At 36.4% G+C, this 21,594-nt stretch overlaps 1 protein-coding gene and 1 long non-coding RNA gene across 2 annotated transcripts in view; both read right to left on the minus strand.

Moving 5' to 3' along the window:
- The window catches only part of LOC140139258 (centrin-1-like), a 32,097-nt gene extending 25,766 nt beyond the window's left edge, over window positions 1-6,331 (minus strand). Inside the window, exon 1 of the mRNA XM_072161039.1 lies at window positions 5,835-6,331. Coding sequence (XP_072017140.1) covers window positions 5,835-6,175 — 341 coding nt within the window. The 5' untranslated portion in view covers window positions 6,176-6,331. The remainder of the gene's footprint in view (window positions 1-5,834) is intronic.
- Window positions 6,332-11,402: 5,071 nt separating this feature from the next.
- LOC140138858 (uncharacterized) lies at window positions 11,403-15,592 on the minus strand. Its single transcript, XR_011857074.1, has 2 exons — window positions 15,099-15,592; window positions 11,403-14,969 (listed from the first exon to the last, which is right to left on the minus strand). It is a non-coding gene; the product is annotated as an uncharacterized lncRNA (long non-coding RNA).
- Window positions 15,593-21,594: the final 6,002 nt, after the last annotated feature.

Consider the following 21,594-nt stretch of genomic DNA (forward strand, 5'->3'; position numbering starts at 1 on the left):
ATAGTTTCCCCTAATCATATTGCATAGCCTCACTGTGAGTAAGAGATACTGACAACAGCAACCTATAGAGAGTAAGAGAGAGACAACTCCCTGGGAGGGACTTTTTACAATTTCTTTATTTTAAGTGCTACGACAGTGCAACCTACATTCAATTAAAGCTTGTGACTTTGACTTTCACTTTTTACACATTTTCTGCCAATTGGGCGACTTTTTACAATTTCTTTATTTTAAGTCCTCAGCAAATAAGGACTGTAAGTTTGGGTACACCGATAACATGCGGGTATAGCCGTATTTGTGTACAAATATATAGCCTTCTAGTTATACCCGCATGCAATAGCATGCAGGGTATCTTCCCATCCTGTGGTTTCTTCTCCTCCTCCTCCTCCTCCTCCTCCTCCTTTTCCTCCTCCATCAAACACGTCATTCTGTCAAGGCTAGCGCTAAAACTACAAAGGCCATGGGGCCCATATGTGGTACACTTATGAGCCCTACCCCATAGAAGTGCCTTTTGCCCATCTTGGCCCCAGAGGTCAAAGGTCACGGGCCCCAGGGGCCCAAATGTGAAAATACAAACCACGCCATTTCTCATCAAATGAAGCAGCCTCAGGGCCCTGAGTTGGTACACTGATAGCCCTAGGGGTACTCTATATTCACAAATATACAAGAGCCCCATATGTTATATATTATGGGCCCCAGGGGCCCAAACGTTAAAATATGGTGCAACAGATTGACAAGCCTAGCTCTAAAAGTACAAGATCACTAGGGCTCATATGTGGCATATGTATGGGCCCTAAGTTGTATATGTGCCTTTTGCCCATTTTGGCCACATATGTACAAGGCTGGGGGCCCCAGGGGCCCAATTTTTAAAACAAAGGGCCGGCCGTTTCTCAACAAATAAAGTAGCTACAGGGTTCAGATTTGGTACACAGATAGGTCTTTAGTATTATATTGTCATATGTATATATAATCCCCGTATGTCACATAATATGGGCCCCAGGGCCCCAAACGCTAAAACATAGGGCCGGTCGTTACTCAGTAAATAAAGCAGCTACAATGCCCAGCTTGAGTCTATTGATAGCACGTTGAGAATCATACTTCAACATATGTACATGAGCCCCATAAGTCATATATATTGGGCCCCAGGGCCCCAAATGTTAAAACAAAGGGCCGGCCGTTTCTCATCAATTAAAACAGCTTTAGGGCTCAGAGTTTGTACACAGATTGCACCTGAGAATTACATTGTTATATGTACATATGAGCCCCATATACCACATAATATGGGCCCCAGGGCCCCAAATGCTAAAACATAGGGCCGGCCATTACTCAGTAAATAAAGCAGCTACAGGGTTCAGATTTGGTACACAGATAGGTCTTTAGTATTATATTGTCATATGTAGCCTATATGTAATCCCCATATGTCACATAATATGGGCCCCAGGGCCCCAAACACTAAAACATAGGGCCGGCCGTTACTCAGTAAATAAAGCAGCTACAATGCCCAGCTTGAGTCTACTGATAGCACTTGAGAATCATACTTTAACATATGTACATGAACCCCATAAGTCATATATATTGGGCCCCAGGGCCCCAAATGTTAAAACAAAGGGTCGGCCGTTTCTCATCAAAGAAAGTAGCTTCCGGGCTCAGAATATGTACACAGATAGCACCTGAGAAGTATATTGTTACTAACACCCACACACCCATCCACCCCACACACGTAGGACTAAACAGACAGATCGTATTATATCATAATTGGAAATACCAGCGTGAAGCGTTAAGGCTGTTCCAGTTAAATTACATACCCATTGGCTGTTCCATTTAATTTACATACTCCTCTGAAATGGCCCCCAAAAGGCTGTTCCGTATAATTTACATACTCCCTCTGAAATGGCTGTTCCATTTAATTTACATACTCCCTCTGGAATAGTTTCCCCTGAATCATATTGCATAGCCTCACTGTGAGTAAGAGAGACTGACAACAGCACCCTATGGAGAATAAGAGAGACGACTCCCCTGTGAGGGGACTTTTTACAATTTATTTTAAGTGCTACGACAGTGCAACCTACATTCAATTAAAGCTTGTGACTTGGACTTTCACTTTTTACACATTTTCTGCCCAATTGGGCGACTTTTTACAATTTCTTTATTTTAAGTCCTCAGCAAATAAGGACTGTAAGTTTGGGTACATGCGGGTATAGCCGTATTTGTGTACAAATATATAGCCTTCTAGTTCTCCTTCTCCTTATACCCGCATGCAATAGCATGCAGGGTATCTTCCCATCCTGTGGTTTCTTCTCCATCTCCTTCTCCTCCTCCTTCTTCTCCTATCAAACACATCATTCTGTCAAGGCTAGCGCTAAAACTAAATAAATAAATAAAGCAGCTTTAGAGCTCAGAGTTAGTACACAGATTGCACCTGAAAATCACATTGTTATATGTACATGTGAGCCCCATATATTACATTATATGGGCCCCAAACGCTAAAACATAGGGCCGGCCGTTACTCAGTAAGTAAAGCAGATACAGTGCCCAGCTTGAGTCTACTGATTGCACTAGAGAATAAAACTTCAACATATGTCCATGGGCCTCATAAGTCAAATATTATGGGCCCCAGGGCCCCAAATGTTAAAACAAAAGGCCGGCCGTTACTAACACCCACATACTGCCCCACCCCACACACGTAGGACTAAACAGACATATCCGTATTATAATTATTATTATAATAATTGGAAATACCTGCGTGAAGCGTTAAGGCTGTTCCAGTTAAGTTACATACCCATTGGCTGTTCCATTTAATTTACATACTCCCTCTGAAATGGTCCCAAAATAGGCTGTTCCGTTAAATTTACATACTCCCTCTGAAATGGCTGTTCCATTTAATTTACATACTCCCTCTGGAATAGCCTCACTGTGAATAAGAGAGACTGACAACAGCAATCTATGGAGAGACAACTCCCCTGGGAGGGGACTTTTTACAAGTTCTTTATTTTTAGTGGTACAAGAGTGCAACCTGTATTAAATTAAAGCTTGTGACTTGAACTTTCAATTTTTACACATTTTCCACCCAATTGGGCGACTTTTTACAATTTCTATATTTTAAGTCCTCAGCAAATAAGGACTGTAAGTTTGGGTACAACGATAACATGCGGGTATAGCCGTATTTGTGTACAAATATATAGCCTTCTAGTTTCATCTCCTTCTCCTCCTCCTCCTCCTTCTCCTATCAAACACATCATTCTGTCAAGGCTAGCGCTAAAACTACAAGGGCCCCAGGGCCCATATGTGGTACACTTATGGGCCCTACCCCGTGGAAGTGCCTTTGCCCATCTTGGCCCCAGAGGTCAAAGGTCACGGGCCCCAGGGGCCCAAATGTGAAAATACAAAGCACGCCGTTTCTCATCAAATGAAGCAGCCTCAGGGCCCTGAGTTAGTAAAGTGATAGCCCTAGGGGTACTCTATATTTACAAATATCCAAGAGCCCCATATGTTATATATTATGGGCCCCAGGGGCCCAAATGTTAAAATATGGTGCAACAGATTGACAAGCCTAGCTCTAAAAGTACAAGATCACTGGGGCTCATATATGGCATATGTATGGGCCCTAAGTTGTAGATGTGCCTTTTGCCCATTTTGGCTCCAGATTTACAAGGCTAGGGGCCACAGGGGCCCAAATGTTAAAACAAAGGGCCGGCCGTTTCTCAGCAAATAAAGTAGCTACAGGGTTCAGATTTGGTACACAGATAGGTCTTTATTATTATATTGTCATATGTATATATAACCTTCATACGTCACATAATATGGGCCCCAGGGCCCCAAACGCTAAAACATAGGGCCGGCCGTTACTCAGTGAATAAAGCAGCTACGATGCCCAGCTTGAGTTTACTGATAGCACTTGAAAATTATACTTCAACATATGTACATGAGCCCCATAAGTCAAATATTATGGGCCCCAGGGCCCCAAATGTTAAAACAAAGGGCCGGCTGTTTCTCATCAAATAAAGCAGCTTTAGGGCTCAGAGTTTGTACACAGATTGCACCTGATAATTATATTGTTATATGTACATATGAGCCCCATGTGTCACATAATATGGGCCCCAGGGCCCCAAACGCTAAAATATAGGGCCGGCCATTACTCAGTAAATAAACCAGCTACAGTGCCCAGCTTGAGTCTACTGAGAGCACCTGAGAATTATACTTCAATATATGTTCATGAGCCTCATAAAGCAAATACTATGGGCCCCACCAGGGCCCCAAATGTTAAAACAAAGGGCCGGTTGTTTCTCATCAAATAAAGCAGCTTCAGGGCTCAGAGTTTGTACACAGAATGCACCTGAAAATTATATTGTTACTAACACCCACCCCATACACTAGGACTAAACAGATCCACAGAGAATAGTGTAATTATAATATAGATGACATCAACGTTAAGGCTGTTCCATTTAAATTACCTACCCATTGGCTGTTCCATTTAATTTACATACTCCCTCTGAAATGGCCCCAAAAAGGCTGTTCCGTTTAATTTACATACTCCCTCTGAAATGGCTGTTCCATTTAATTAACATACTCCCTCTGGAATAGTTTCCCCTAATCATATTGCATAGCCTCACTGTGAGTAAGAGATACTGACAACAGCAACCTATGGAGAGTAAGAGAGACGACTCCCTGAGAGGGGACTTTTGCAATTTCTTTATTTTAAGTGCTACGAGAGTGCAACATATATTAAATTAAAGCTTGTGACTTGGACTTTCACTTTTTACACATTTTCCACCCAATTGGACGACTTTTTACAATTTAGTCTTCAGCAAATAAGGACTGTTAGTTTGGGTACACCGACAACATGCGGGTATAGCCGTATTTGTGTACAAATATATAGCCTTCTAGTTTCTACTGCGCTTCATGGCCTCTACTGCAACTGAAATACCTAGCACACATCCTTTGAAGATTTAGCGTTGGAGCTAGCCTGGTTGCTTCAAAAAGGTGATATCGTTATTTTTGATGAAAACTAAGTTTTCATGAATCAAATTTTCAAAATTTGATTCACTGTTTCTTAAAAGCTTGGTAATATCCCCAGCAAACACAAAAACGTTTTAAAAACGTTTCAAATAAGTTATATTTTGGCTTTTGGTTTAGGTAAAAACGTTTTAATAACATTAAAATGTCGGGTTATATAAAGGTTATGATAACGTTTTAAAACGTTTTGTATGAAAACACACTACAACAATATTTTTAAATGTTTTTAAAAAATGTTATTGTAAACTATTTTTGCAAACATTTTTGCAAAATATTGTGTCAATACTTAAAAAACATTATGTTAAAATATTTGAACCCAGGAAACACAGAAATGTTCTTAAAATGTTTTTTTCAAAACTTTTAATAACATTTAAATGTCGGGTTATATAAAGGTCATGAAAACGTTTTTAAAACGTTATTGAAAATATTTTGGGCAAACATTTTTCGCAAAATATTTTTTCAACCCCAAAATAACATTCTGTTTAGAATGTTTTGTATCAAGTTTTCAAGAATGTTTTTGGAATGTTATTAAAACGTTTTTACACCCTTTATATAACCTGACATTTAAACGTTTTCTGTAAAACATTTTCGTTTGCTGAGCAGTAGATTATCAAAAAAATGTTTTTAAAGGTTATGAAAACGTTTTATACTCTTAATATACCCTTTATATAACCCGACATTTAAACGTTTTTTGACAACCTTTTATAACCTTTTGCGAATGATGACGAAAACGTTTTGTGTTTGCTGGGTCATTACCTGGTGTGTGATAATTGCAAATTACAACATTTTCTGATTTTGATTTTCATCTTACAAAAAGCACTCACCCTGTATTTTCTTGATCAAATGTGTTAAACACCATCTCCAGATCTCTTATTTCCTGTGCTGTAAATTGTGATCTTATAGCCTCATCCTCAGCGGTCAAACGCTCTTCTTTCTGCTGTACATCACTGTTAACATCAATACCACTGGCAAGCAGTAACGAGTCTTTAAAGTTTCGGGGGTGGTGCTCCTTGGAAGAATCGGGTGTGGATTTGTATTCAGACGACATTGAAGACCTGGCTTCGTCGGCTGGATGAGACGACATCCAAGACTCGGGTTCGTCGGCCGGGGATGGCGGTAGACCTGATGACAACTTTGTTACTTTTGTCGATCTTCGTGTAGACATTTTGAAAAAAAAAGTCAGTACTATTGCGTGCAAATCCTAAACAGCTCTTTTCAGAGCCACTGGTTTCTCGTTATATACAGTTTAGCCCATTTGCTTTCATAGTTTGTCCTGGAGAAGACATGCACAGCTAATCCTTGGTCGAAATCTTACACTGTTGAAACATCAACCCTGTCATAAAATTATATCATATCAAAATATCATACAGAACGTGTCGCACCCGGTAGCTCCATGTACTATAATGCTAAAAGAAACCAAAAGTAATTTTGAGCACAAACATTTCAGAAGGGTCGTTCGAAATTGGCGATTTACAGTGCTCCGGAAAAAAATTAGATTTGCTGCAATTGGAAATTATGAAGACTTCAAATGCTGTTTGGCGTTTTACGTTGAAAAAAAGAAGAAAAGGAGAAATGAAGGCATTAAATTCTTATTCTGGCTTATAATAATTGACCTAAATTTATTATAGAAACGGGTAGGCCTATAACAAATTAGTGATCAGTATATATTCGCAAGCCTATCATTGCAATTTAAATGTACGTCGAATTTATTGGTACAGTGTAAGTAAATATTTTAATTTGAAATTATAAAGAGGAAGGGAGTAAAGAATTTCAGAAATAAGCAAAGAATTTTACAAATGAGATTTTACTTAAAACACGTTCATCTGGCCGGGGTTTTAAATATATAATTTGTACACCCCATCTAATTTTAATAATGATCTAAAATATTCATATATGTGCATGATTCTATCGCAAATATGGGAGCTTATATAGATATGTTGATGAGGCAAGTACTGTAGGCCTAAATATTCAATTTCTTTTTTGACGAATGCACTCCGACATTTTAAACGTAAAGTTGAAACGTATAATAAGTTTTTTTTTTAAACAAAACATACACCTACTTTTAGAAAAACTCACCTTTAGAAAGCGGAATCGCTCGCGAAATCGAAATAGACATCCACAATAGTTTTCGTGGAACGAAGATCCAATCAATTAAGATTGCTAATTAAACAGCTAAACCCTTAATTAGCATCATCACGGTCATATACGCATGCAGCTACCGTACATTGTACGCGTTTATACCAAATCGCTCATATGCATATACAGATCTCTAATGTTTAGATTTGAGCAAACCAAGGCGACATCGAAACTCAGAAAAGCAAATAGTTGCACTAGTAATGAATGACTACTCTATGCTCTCTCATGAAATAAATACATGCCATGTTTAATTTAAGAACAAAAACGATCCAATGTTTATTTAAAGTTGGGTAAATAGAATGCGCGTTATTGTATGCTCGTATAAGTAAATGCCGTCATCGGCGAACAAAAACCACCTGCAATACGGTATATCTCCAAGACTCCCACAAATAATGCTGCTTTCTTTTGCGGCAGTTCTGCCTGTTAATTTCGCTTATCAAATGAAATACCTGTAAAAATTATATTTTAATGTTACATAGGCCTATATAATATAAAAAACAAAAAACAAAAAACAAACAAAAAAAAAACATCAAAATATTTGGAAAAGTTCACATGGACATGATGGAAGTGTTAAAAATCACTTGATTTTGCAAACAAAACCAACTCATGAATAACAACATGCATCGCACGGGTAATATGTAATAGCACAAAGCAAAACTTCAGCAAATAAACATTGCTAATGTAACACAAGAATTTTTTCTCCTCTATATTTTTTAAAGCTTAATTTCCACGAGCCTTTTACAATTTCAAAGAAGCGTTACACATTATAAGAAGAAATTTTTATCATAATACACACGCGCCATTCAAAAATAGAAACATTTTGAAAATATTATAAAGATAACATGAAAAATATGAATTGAAGCAACAACTGCTGCACGGAAATAATTTAGTACCAAACACGTCGTAAGCATTCAAGTTTGTATGGCTTTATTTGCTTGCATGTTAAAACATTTTATAGCACAATAAAACCAAAACGTAAAGGACTCCCAGGAAGGACTCTCCACAAACCCCGAAGATTTGCACACCTTGCAGAGTGTTTGATTTTGATCAAAAGATCTTGTGATATAATGTGGCAAACGAGTTTTTAATCAATCGATTTATTTGCAAACATAGAATTGGACTGCCTGTTATTTATTTTACCAGACAAATCACTCGCACCTTCCATGCAATCAGTGAGCACAACTCTCGGAACGAATTGACAAAAATAATTGTGAGTTAAATAAACAAAGCGTAAATCGGGGTGGGCGGGAGTAACTCCCCCCCCCCCCCACCATTATTTTTATAAGCCTTAAAAAGTGCCCGTTTTTACGCTCTTCTCAAAAATTCGTCCACTTTTGCACCATATTTCCCCATTTATCTTCAATAAGCAACCTTTTGCGCACTTAGCGCGCATTTGTACCAAAAACTTATTCTGTCGCCAAAAGGTGTATTACGCGTTTTCCTGTTGATGGTATATACCTCCTTCAAGTTCATGTCAATCAATGATATGCCTTGTGAATAAAATGGAATGACTGGAGTGATCTCTAATACACTAGATCAAAGCCATCTACAATGCTCAAAAATCACTGTCAAATAATGCATTGAATATAATTCAGCGGGCTTTCTAAAAAGCATGACGTTAAGAAAAGATTTGAGCCTAATTAAATTATCTTGGAAAAATTCACGTTATTTTTAATATGTTTGCATATAAATAATTTTGTTCAGTGAAATTGTTCTTGATTTAATAATACCAAAGAAATTTACCCACAGCAGCTGATCAGTGTATCCCATCATGCTCTGCAGTACCACAGTAGAACTGCACATGCCATAGAAAGTGTACACAAAATCCCTTTGCTTCAACTTTCAATTACACGCTTATATCAGGGGAGCTTAGACTTTTGTTTGAAAAAGTATTGTGAAACTATCCATAGCTCTCAATATCTATACATGTAAGCGGCTCTTGCTCTTGTTTATATCTTGTATACATTTGCTATGGAGCAAACAGATAGACTGCAATGCATGATGGGATACTCCCCTTAGCTGCTGTGATATTTACCCAAAACTCAGGATAAGTAATAACTACTCCCTATTCAAAATACAGCACTACCTTTTTGGAATCAAAAAAATATTATCTATTCTTGTTTTGCCAAATGACACATAGGGGCCTACCGCCATTTTATCTTTTCTGTTTCTGTTTCGGTTTTCGGTTTCGGATCTCATTGTTATTTTGAAGTGTTAGCATGGTACGTGTGAACAATCCTTTTATTATAGTCTTTTGTTGCCTACTGAAAAGTTGAACGAAGATAACTTCTGTTTTCGGTTTCGGGAGTTATGTTAATTTTTGACATCAAAATTTGAGATGAGAGGGTTGATGCTAATCTAGACAAAAGAAGTGTCTAAATTTTACGGTCGAAAATTCGCGATAAATTGTACGGCTTCAATTGACTTGCGTTGGGTGTATAGGTACTGGCCGCCTAGGCGGGAGTGGCTCGTGAAAATAGCCCATCGTAGAAATATACACTAATCAATGTTGCCAAGAATTACGTATACTTTACTTGTTCGTGCAATCGCGCAAAGATCGGTCATATGATTATGTAGAGATGAAACGGGGAATTATTTTCGTCCCAAATACACCTTAAAATTTGCGTGTGTGGTAATATGCAACACCAAAGAAGTGCGTTGAAGTGAAACTAATTGGATTTCTTTTATGGGAATTGGTAATCTGATAATTGTTTCAGGCAAAATTGCCAGACTCAAATCTATTTTAAATGTATATTATTTGTCATTCATTGAACAGGCTGTTAAACATGTTAAAGATTGCAAATTGCGAAGTCTGAGGGGAAATGAGAGAGTGGGGATGATGAGACGAGGAGATGATAGGGTGGAGGAGAGGAGAGGAGAGGAGAGGAGAGAGGAGAGGAGATCCGAAAAGAGGAGGGCGAGTAGAACAGGGAGGAGTTTATTTGAATTTTTCCACGTTGATCATAGGCCTAATGCTAAAACAGTGAGAGGGGGAGAAGGGTAAAGGGAAACTTGGCAGAATACAGACTTGAAATACAACATGCAATAACATTCAGATATCCACGTAATTCAAAAGATGACAGAAATTCGAGTTGGGGAGGGGAAGAGACAGACAGACTAGAAAGAAAAGAAAGCGAGGGGTCCTTTTTTAAATGTCACATTAATATAGACCAGAATGACATCAAATTTGCGTACCTGATGTAGGCCTATCCTGCCTAGTTAAATGAGAGACATGAGTAAGATTGCCCTCTTGAAGCACCAGTGTTGCATATAATTGACTTATCCAACCTTTACTGACAGACATAAGCATTACCTCTTGAAATGAGAAGCATGATGCCCCAAACGTAACAATGAAGTCAAATTACACACCAACTCACTTAATCCCTTGCGTTTTCGTTTCTGAACAATAGAGCTCCCGAAACAGAAAAGATAAAAAGACCCATAGCTAAATCCTATAGTTGGTTAGTTCCAACTGGCAATAAAAATCCAATTTTAGTATTTTTGCAATTTGATGGAAAATGGGCCGAAAATATGCAATTGTGCATGTTTTCTTACAATTGTAGTCACACAACTCAAAGACTAAGTACTATATAGTATTCAAAATCGTGAGAATATGCGAAGAGTTACATTACATCATAATAAAGACTAGAAAATGTATGTTACAAAAATTAGAATAACTTGAAATTAGTCTTTGTACATGTCTTTGGCCTTGATTGTCACAACATACGAAAAATGCCCTGAAACGCATGTTTTTTGGCCCTTGCTTTCAAAAATTAACAAACAATTAAAATTTGACTTTCATTGCCAGTTTGAACAAACTAAAGATTTAGTCTTATATTTTTTTAATCAAAAAAAATTAGTGCTGTATTTTTCTGGAACAGGGGGTACATTACAGTGACATAGCCAGGATTGTCCATTTGTGTGTGAGGAACAACTTTATATTCAAATTACAAAATTGGGTACAAACAGTAGCGGCACCGCGAATAATTTTCCAGGAAGGCAATGTCACAAAGAGAATTTTTCATTTATTTGCCTAAAACATGTTTTTCTGTGATTTTACACCAGGGGAGGAAGAAAAGCTGAAGGTTTGGTTGGTGAAAAAGGCCCCCATGGCCCCACCACTGACAATATAAAAGACAAAGCAACAAACAAATGCCCCCATCACTGACGATATATTTTAAAGGACAAAGCAATACACAAATGCCCCCATGGCCCCACCACTGACAATATTTTAAAGGACAAAGCAACATACAAAGTTTGTAATTATTGTGGTTAGTTTTATTACAAATGTTTTCAAATATCATTTATTGTCACATTTCAATGTTTACAATGTACCAGAACTTGACTATATGAAGTTGGAATGTCAGGGGTTCATAACTTTGATTGACGACCAACAAGGTGTCAGACACATTTCAAAGAAACCTGAGTCCTTACCAGTTAAAATGCAATATCTGTCACGAAATAAGGCTAAAACAAAATGCTAAATCTCAAAGCAGTTTCAAAAGTTAATGTGGAATGCATTTTTTCTTCTTTTTTTAAAATTTACTTTTGAATTAAGACATGCATGTAAGATGTCATTTGTGAGTGTTCAGAATTAAATCATGAAATTGTTGTTCATAAAAACAATTAAAGTATAAATACAATTTGTTTTGTACCTATAATCGAATTAAGTTAATTTTCAGAACTTCATGATTTAACAGCAAAAAACTAAAAAAAGGGGGGAAATAAAAACTGAATTTGCCATTTCAGCTGAAATGGTCATGCTCAAAAAAACGAATGTGCGCAAGCGCTTTGAGACATAGCATTTTTAGCCTAACATGGCAGATACTATACTTTGATCAGCTCGTAATCGGCAGGCCTTATAACATGGCGTATTAATATCAAAATATTTTCTTTCAAGAATTTTCTTGTGACATCTCGCCAGAAACATCACAAATTATTAATTCAAGTCCTATACTTTGTCTACCTTCTTTGAAACACAAAATTTAGACCAGACACGTCAACTAATAGCACTCTTAACGTGGGTCTACTTTTCGCCGTAGTGTTACAAGCCTAACATTTCCCGCTTATTACGAGCTGATCAAACTATCTATTTTACTTGAGAGACAGGTGGTTTTGAATCATTCTACTCCCAGCCAAAATGCAGTATCAACAAGTATTAACATAGCAGAAACTGTGTTTTGGGTTGGGAGGCTGATAGTTTTTAACCAATCTGCATCCAAAGTAAACTGCAGATATGGTATTTTCACTTGGGAGGGCAAGAATTGGCTATTCCAGTTGACATCCATACACCCCTATGGAAGACATAACCTTAATCTCCCTTACAGGGGTGTACATTTCAAATGGAGTCACCAATTCAGGTAACCCCCACTTCAATTTATGCTCCCTGTCTGTCTGGACAATTAAGACCATGTCTTCCATTAAGGGGTGTATGGGTTTCAATTGGAATAACACAATGCTGCTTTACTGTGTATTTCTCTGGTTTGAAGCTTAAGCCAAGCATCATCAAAAAGTGAAGGACTGGTTTTGTCTCAAGGACAGCCTGTCTGATATAAACCCCTGGTCATGTGTGCATTGAATTTGCAGGTATTTTTGTCATATTCAGGGGTGCGAGTGACCACAGATAAAACAAAGTCTGAAAACTGGTATGAAAAGTCCGAAAAACTCTCAAATTTAGAAAGTTACTATTTTTTTTGTACAAAGCAAGTGCAGATTAGAGAGTTGAAAATCAAAATACCGAAGTCTGCATTTAGATGTAAATCTGAACTCTCACACCCCTACATATTATACAGTCCATTATAGCTATTGTTAATATTCCATATAAAACAATACTTTACATCGGTGGGTGATAATACTGTTTTACATTGCGCAGGTACAGTGTTTTATTTTCGGTAATTTATCATTGCCCCCATCTACTGCTGATAACTGGTACTTTATCAATGCCTACATCTGCTGATAGTTTATCAATGTTCACATCTACTGATGATATCAATTAGTTTTTCAATAACACATCTACTGCTGATAGCAGGCAATTTATCAATGCTCGCATCTACTGCTGATATCAAGTAGTTTGTCAATACACACATCTACTGCTGATATCAGATACTTTATCAAAGCTCACATCTACTACTGATATCAAGTAGTTTTTCAATACCCACATCTACTGCTGATAGCAGGTACTAGGTAGTCAATGCCCACATCTACTGCTAATAGCAGGTAGTTTATCAATGCCAACATCTACTGCTGATAGCAGGTAGTTTGTCAATGCCCACATCTACTGCTAATAGCAGGTAGTTTATCAATGCCTAAATCTACTGCTGATAGCAGGTAGTTTCTTAATACCCACATCTACTCCTGATAACTGAAAATGTAATGTTTTTGTATTATTTGGGTGAAATGTACAACAATCACCTAAGGCACCTTGGATTAAATAAAATAGTGGATAACTCTGACAGTAGCACCTAGGTATAGTTGCTTTCTTGCTATTACATATTTGTCTTTCTTCTCATTGGTTATATACCTACATATATTATTTGTCAGAGTATATACCCAGCAAACACAAAATGTTTTCTTTAGTGGTGTACAAATGCTGGCAAAAAAGTAAATGCCAAGTTTTTGAAAATGTTGTAGAAATGCTTTCTTAATATTTACAAAATATTTTTAAAATGTTGCCAAAACATAATGTTAATTAAATGTTTTGCAAACAAATTGTTCTTTTAAAACATTATAAAACATTCATGTAGCAATTTTGATACAAAATGTTTTCAACATTTTTATAATTTTTTTGAATCACCATTTAAAGATGGTGGTCTAATCATAACATGAGGCCCATCACCCAAATATTCCTATTCCAAGTTTTGAGTTAAAGTGCTCCAGGGATTTGGGATTCTAAAAGAGAAAATGTCTATTACAGAGACCCAAGAGCCATTACGGGCCCAGGGGTAAAATGATCGCACGGGCCCCCTTTTTACGGGCACCCTGAGGTATCTTTTCTTTCCTTTTATCAGGCATGAGACTGCACTTTCCTAAAAAAAACTGAAAAAACTGAAAATGCGCGTGAAATTGGGCAAAAAGTACCAAAAACAGGCTGAAATTAAATAAAGTTGCGGAAATTTTGAATAAAAAAAAACTGAATTCAGTTTTTAAACTGAAAATTCTCATGCCTGTTTTATGGACCCACTAGGCTGCGATCACATAGAAGTATACTGTATACGCTATTCGATCAGGCGAGTATAGGTCAGTTTGCCAATTTTAAAACTGAACCTTCATCTAATCAAATGCTTGTAACTTTACTTCTTGATTCTTGAGGTCACATTGCATTCAATGAGGTGTCATAATGAGCAGAATAAGATCTACATCTATTAAAACAATAAAATTACCCACATTATGGTTTAGTTTTAAATTTAGGACGGTATACGCTGCACTAAAATCGAACACGCACGATTCCCACTATACTATACTATACGCAGGTATTCGGCCTTTTCGAATAGTGCCCTCTTATGTGACCCGGTACTATGAAATTACCTTGCTCGATTTAAGCTATACGCGTGCACCGTATACCTGAATAGTATACTTCTATGTGATCGCAGCCTTAAAGTATGCTTTCTTTATTTTTAGGGGCCCCTTAGGACCCCGGGAGAAATGCACCCCTTAACCCCCCCTTGTCGGCGGCACTGAGAACAATACATGACTTTTATGGTGATGTACCATAAACTACCATATTTTTGTCATACTGGCTCTGGAGTTTATGAGATCATTATGAGCTTTCACCTGATACCAAAATCTGCATTTTTACTGAGTGGAGGGGGAGATGAAGCATGCACCTTCAACCAGGGCCGGATTTACCATAGGGCCAGATTGCCCTGTGCAGTGTGCATCTTCCATTTTAGCCGAAAAACACCATGTTTTGGGCAAAAGAAGCCTACGAAAATTACAAAATTTTGAGGCCCTGCCTTCAACGTTTTACCAACATTTTGAAAAATTTTGAAAAAATGTTTTAGAAAATATACCTGTGTTTGCTGGGATGAAGGATACAAGTTTGCTGTTTCTACAAACCACAGTTATGCATTGTTTCAAACTTATTACATGATATGTGTAGTTTTATACTGTACAATTCTTTTGGTAAATATACTAAATGCATGGGTACACTTCAAACTATACCACATATTTGGTTCATAAATCTGATCAATCTAGCTACTTTTTCCTTATATTGTGTACATGATACATATGCCTTAATTATATGGCACCTTTCAGATATTTTGACATATGTGATGCGATCAAGCAAAATCAGTCGGAACTCGGAAATATTAAATTTTCAGTTTCTTATAGGGTAGTAAAAAACATTTACAATCTGGATTTTGCAGAAAACACCATTCAAATTGAACAACCAGTTCCAAAGATATAACAATTAAATAGTTTCCAAAACAAGAGGAAAGAAAAGGAAATATTTCCTTTGTATACCTATATCTCAAAATCAATATTTCCGAGTTCCGACTGATTTTGCTTGATCGCATCACATATGTGACGTGTCATGTCAAAAGCAGACACTTTTGGGCAGGTTATCAATTTTGAGGTTTTTACATATCTTAAATATAGAGATAATTTGTTCCACAACGCCGTTTTCCCCCAATGAAATCGGACATTCCTAAGCGAAGATATTGAGTTCGTAAGTTATGGTATTATAAAATTGGAAATTGAGATATCAGCCTTTAAAAATATTATTGACAATGTTGAGAGTAGGAATTACCTTGAAAAATGTTTCAAAAAATACAAGATGCCAATTATGTTCTGGTCTGAAACTTTCAGACAATATTTTTAATATTAATAACATCACAAATTCGCAACAAACCCAAATTGTGAAAAAATCACCCCAGGCAGATTTTTGGCTATTTCTCCATTTACGATCCTGCCCAAAAGTGTCTCCTTTTGACATGACACGTCACATATTGTGATAACCCCCTCCCATAATAAAAAGGGGTTCTAGGGGGTCATCACAAGGACTCAATTTTTGACTCTTACATAGAAACCTACAGGTCCTATATGAAAACAAGTATGGACTGTAATTTCTACAGTCAACAGGCGAGATACTACCAGTGATGGCCCTTTCATCAAAAAAATATTTCTTAAAGATTTTTGCAGCATTTAGCACTAGGGAGTTCTTAGGCCATATAAAATATATATAAAGTTTGTCTCAGAAACCTGCATGCCGCATAGGTTAAGTGAAATTAGATTTGCCACATAGCCCTACGCAATGGGCCTTTTATTATATTTATTTACCAGTTGTCAATAAAAAATGTTTAAAAAGTCACCAATTTGGCCGCAAAGCAGCACCAAAACAAACCACCCCCCCCAAAAAAATAATAGCACATAGCTTTTTGAGCAAATGTTTCTAAGACAAACCTTGTATTTTTTAAGACCTATGTAGCGATCATTTAAATATGAACAGAGTTTTTAATATTTGTATGAAAATATTATAATTGACAAAGAGCACATAGATGAACAGAATACTACAGTAAAAATAAACAAATATAAACTTAAGGCAAGAATATGCTACCCTGCTAATTGCTACTGAATTGGGCTCTTCCAATTCAAATCTATATACCCCCTGTAGAAGACATGACCATAATCTTCCACACAGGGAGTGTGCATTGCAAATGGGGTTACCTGAATGAGTGACTCCATTTGAAATCTATACCCCCTGAGTGGGAGATTAATGTTGTGTCTTCCATAGGGGGTGTATGGAAGTCAACCGGAATAGCCCAATTATGTTTAGCCCAATCCTAAGGGAAATGATATAAAATAAAATAATATAAAATAAATCTCTGAAATAATACAAAAATAAACTAAAATGCTGTTTTCCAAAGTTCAAAGTACTAGGTACAGAAATAAAGTAAAGATTTGTTAACAATTAAGTTTACGATATCCATAGTTTTTACTCTATTGTAGAAAAAATCAAAATGATTTTGAAATTCATTAGATAGTTTCAATTGAAGGATTAGTTGAAGAAGTGAAATATATAGCCCTTTTAAAAAGAAACCATGACTGCTTGATGCACAAAAAGGTTAACTGCTTTTTTAAATCAGACTTGTACACTAGACTATGAGCATTGTAAATATGCGAAAAGTCAAGGGCAGAAATATCCGATCAGACTTTAAATGTACTGTGATCAAATTTTGTAATTTGATCACAGTACATATCTGACTTGTCTAATGCCCTTGGCTTTATGTACACACTATAATGCCCACAGTCCAGTGTACAAGTGCCTGATTTGAAAAAGCACATAACCTTTTTGTGACTATAGTAAAAATTTAATTTGAACGAACATGGCTGCAAACAGTGTGACGATTGTCCGCGTACGCTGTGTAATGAACACCCGCATGAGCGTGAACCAACTCACTTGTGATTGGTTAGTGTTTTTATTAGGTATGCAAGGTTGTGTGTTTGAATTGTGTTTTGAAATACAGCAGATTGTATCAGTTGTTGGCAGCTGCGTTCATTCAAGTGCAAGCCTTGAAATAAGCAGACTGGAACCAGGAGCAATTTGTTTTTGAGCAATTTTCAAACAGTAATACTTTTCTGCATACAATACCAGCAGTGCCCCAGCACTACTGCATAAGTGCAAAACTGGAACAGGAGCAATTTGTTTTTAAAATTGCTCCTGGTTCATGTGAATTTTATAAGGTCCCGGAGCAATTGGTGACTTTACGAGAGCAAATTTGCTCCCCGCGCCCGCTTATTTCAAGGCTTGTTCAAGTGAAATCATTTACTATGACGTCTTATGATTGAGTCAAATCTGGTATTTCTGGTTCATATTATAATATGAACTTATACAATATGAGTTCTGCAAGAAGAAAACCTGAGTTCTCTAATACAAAATTCACCTGGTAGCTAAGCCTATGATATAAAAAATACCAACAATAAATGTGATTCCCAATTAGAACATGACAACTGCTTATAATATTTGTAAACAATTCTGAAATGGCACGTTTGCTTTCACTGATACACACAGACGGTCATACAAAATGTTTTAAATTGTAATCTTAGTTGAAAAATATAGGGATAATTTTGAATACAAAATAATACAATCTTAAATTTCTATGTTATTGTTAAGCATACTTAATCAAATATGTTATAAATGGGCAATTCCACGGTAACTCGTGCTACACTTTATGGCGTCCTTTTACATACTTTGTGCTCCAGCTTTTAAATTGATTTGATTGGAATCTGTATTTTTTGTATTTTAATACCCAACATTCAAGGCTAGATCCTCATAGTATTGCTAATTCAGGATATCAACTTTTGTATGTATGGGACAGCTGTAAAATCGGTAACTTCGTGCTACGAGCAGAGGACATGCTTAAAAATCACTCATTTTTATTTTGATGGTGTGCTAAAACAAAAAACACTAAAGCCTTATTGATTATATGATAAGTAATTGCTATAATAAGGTTTGTTTTGGTATACCTTAAAAAGTTGTGCCCCTCATAGTTTTACATTGACTGGCAAAAAACATGGTAACTCGTGCTACGGTAACTCGTGCTACAGTTTGTCCGGCCATATATAAAATGGCATTGTTCATCTAAATGTCTTTTTTTTTTTATAACAATTCCTCAACAACTGGTGTAATGATCTAATAACTCAATCTATGTACAAATAACCCCCCAAATAACCCATCTATGTACAAATAACACTATTCAGTGTATGTACCAGCATACAATGTACCACACACATTACATACAAACATCCCAGCGTTACTTATACGCCTTGCTTGATCCTGTTTGGATATTTTATTCTAGGGCTTAAATTTAAACAGTTAAATTGAACAGTCAACAATTGATAAAACTTATACTTCCATGTTATTTGACTCTAAATTCCCTCACAAAACTTGTAATGTTCATGGTTATTTGCTCTGTAAGTTTTTTAAAAATTGCTTTCTGAGTTATAGAATGTTTGGTCATCTTTTGGTTGAGACCATTTCCTGCTTGGTGCAAATACTCTAGTTTGCCCGATTTCAATCACTTCACTAAGCTGGAAAATGAGCCTCATTACACTCAACAACAAACCAATTTCCAATACAAATCTCAGAACTATACAAATCTCAGTATCAACAATGTCACTGTGGCTGTTAATCTCAGGATTTCCAGTATCTATTTTGTTTGTTTTATTTCTTCTTTTGCCTCGGTTACTCATTCAGTGGATGTTTTAAGGTATCCTCTGTTCTTCCATGAGGCCCATATTAATTGATTGGTCTTAGGCTAGATCCTAGGGGGTGGAGGGCTAAAAATTTTGGTTGCATCATTTTGACCAGGTATTGATAGTGGGATATATGCTAAATAGCATGTTTTTTTAGAGGGACTGTACAATGTTAAGTCTTTGAGCTTAAAAAAAAGGACTTTATTGGTGTGTGCAAAAATTTGGTATAAATAAATTTACACTATTTTGGCACATGATCGGGGTGGAAACTGGCTCCTTGAATCTTATCTCTATCTTTGCCTTCCATATTTTTACTTTAATTTTCCTGCATGACAGGAGGTCACTTTTCTCTTTAATTTTTGGCCCCACACATGTGTGGTTGCCTGGTTGTTTGTTTGTTTCTTTGTTTGGCTGTCCGGGCGGAAGCAAATTCATTAATCCACTGTACAGCTCCAACACTTTATAACTACCGTACAAACTTGGTACCGGTATGGTGATAGAATAATGGTGGCTTGATGTGCTGTGTAGTTTTGTGTTATGTTTTTTGCATATTTATGAATATTAATGAGCTTATATTTACAAATTTTGCCTACATTTTCATTAATCCACTTTGCAGCATTATAAACACAATAACCAATCAACTTCAAACTTGGTTTGGTCGGATATGGTGGCCTGATGTGCTGTATAATTTTGTGTCATGTTATTTGCATATTTATGAATATTAATGAGCTTATTTGCATATTGCATATTATTTTTATTTACAAACCTTTGTTATTTACACACTTTTGTGTGTGTGTGTGTGTATGGGCACCTTAATTACTTAACTGCATAATTCTAGTTTGTCATGGGGCAGGCTGCCCCTCCCCCCACACTGGCTACACTGCTGCTAGAAAGCTGTTACCAATATCATGGTCACATATAAATGCATATTCATGTAGTTGGGAGATCCTCTATTGCTGCCAAGTGGTAGATTTTGCATTACCTTTGCTGGTACAGGGGGAAGTGGGCTATGGTAACTCGTGCTACATCGGTAACTCGTGCTACTGGTAACTCGTGCTACAGTTTTAAATGGGTCATTATTATGTGATGGATAGTGTTTTGTATATTAATTTCTTATTTTTACTCAAGGCACTACTAGTAGAAGGAAAATAATAAGTGGCATCAATTAAATTGCCAACATTTTGAAAATATATAAAAAAATGCATCTTTCGGTAACTCGTGCTACGCCATATTTAGTGCTATGAAAATGCAATGAAAGAAAAAAAATAGTTACCAATACCATGGTCACATATAAATGCATATTCATGTAGTTGGGAGATCCTCTATTGCTGCCAAGTGGTAGATTTTGCATTACCTTTGCTGGTACAGGGGGAAGTGGGCTATGGTAACTCGTGCTACATCGGTAACTCGTGCTACTGGTAACTCGTGCTACAGTTTTTAATGGGTCATTATTATGTGATGGATAGTGTTTTGTATATTAATTTCTTATTTTTACTCAAGGCACTACTAGTAGTAAGGAAAATAATAAGTGGCATCAATTACATTGCCAACATTTTGAAAATATATAAAAAAATGCATCTTTCGGTAACTCGTGCTACGCCATATTTAGTGCTATGAAAATGCAATGAAAGAAAAAAATTAGTGGGGGATTATTTAAAATATGTTGGATGTTTCTTGAAGACCATATTTCAGAGATATAAAATGTATCAAATTTAAAAGAAAAGTGCCCATGTTTAATAAAATAGGCCCACTTGGAAAATATCTAAGTTGAACAGGAGTTTTTCACTTAAAATACACTCCCCAAAGAAACTTTTTAAAAAAAACCAAAATGTTAGAAAAATGCGAAAAAAGTTTATAACTTGAACCTTACATCCGTTTGGAATAATATAAAAGTTAAAAGAAATATATATTGGCAATTTTATTTTTTTGAGTCATGTCCACTTTTGCTTGGAATTGCCCAAATATACATATACTGTCGTGCATAAGACCAATTTATCGGAAGTCATCTTCACTTTTCTTCTCTTTTTTTTTACATTTGTGCGTTCTGTACATGAATTTGTTTACAAAATACAACAGATTGATCCTGACATTATTTTTCAATTTTTTTCTTCTTTTTCTGTTTTTTCTTCAGGATGTTATTTTTGGTTAAGTATTATTGCCATTGCAACACACGGTATAACCTTACATAGGTTGGTCACAGGGTTCACAGTTTATCGAGTTTTCGCGTCCAGGACGCTTTTTGAACTCACTGGACCC

This window comes from Amphiura filiformis, chromosome 18 (genome assembly GCF_039555335.1).
Source record: "Amphiura filiformis chromosome 18, Afil_fr2py, whole genome shotgun sequence".
NCBI classification, from domain to species: domain Eukaryota; kingdom Metazoa; phylum Echinodermata; class Ophiuroidea; order Amphilepidida; family Amphiuridae; genus Amphiura; species Amphiura filiformis.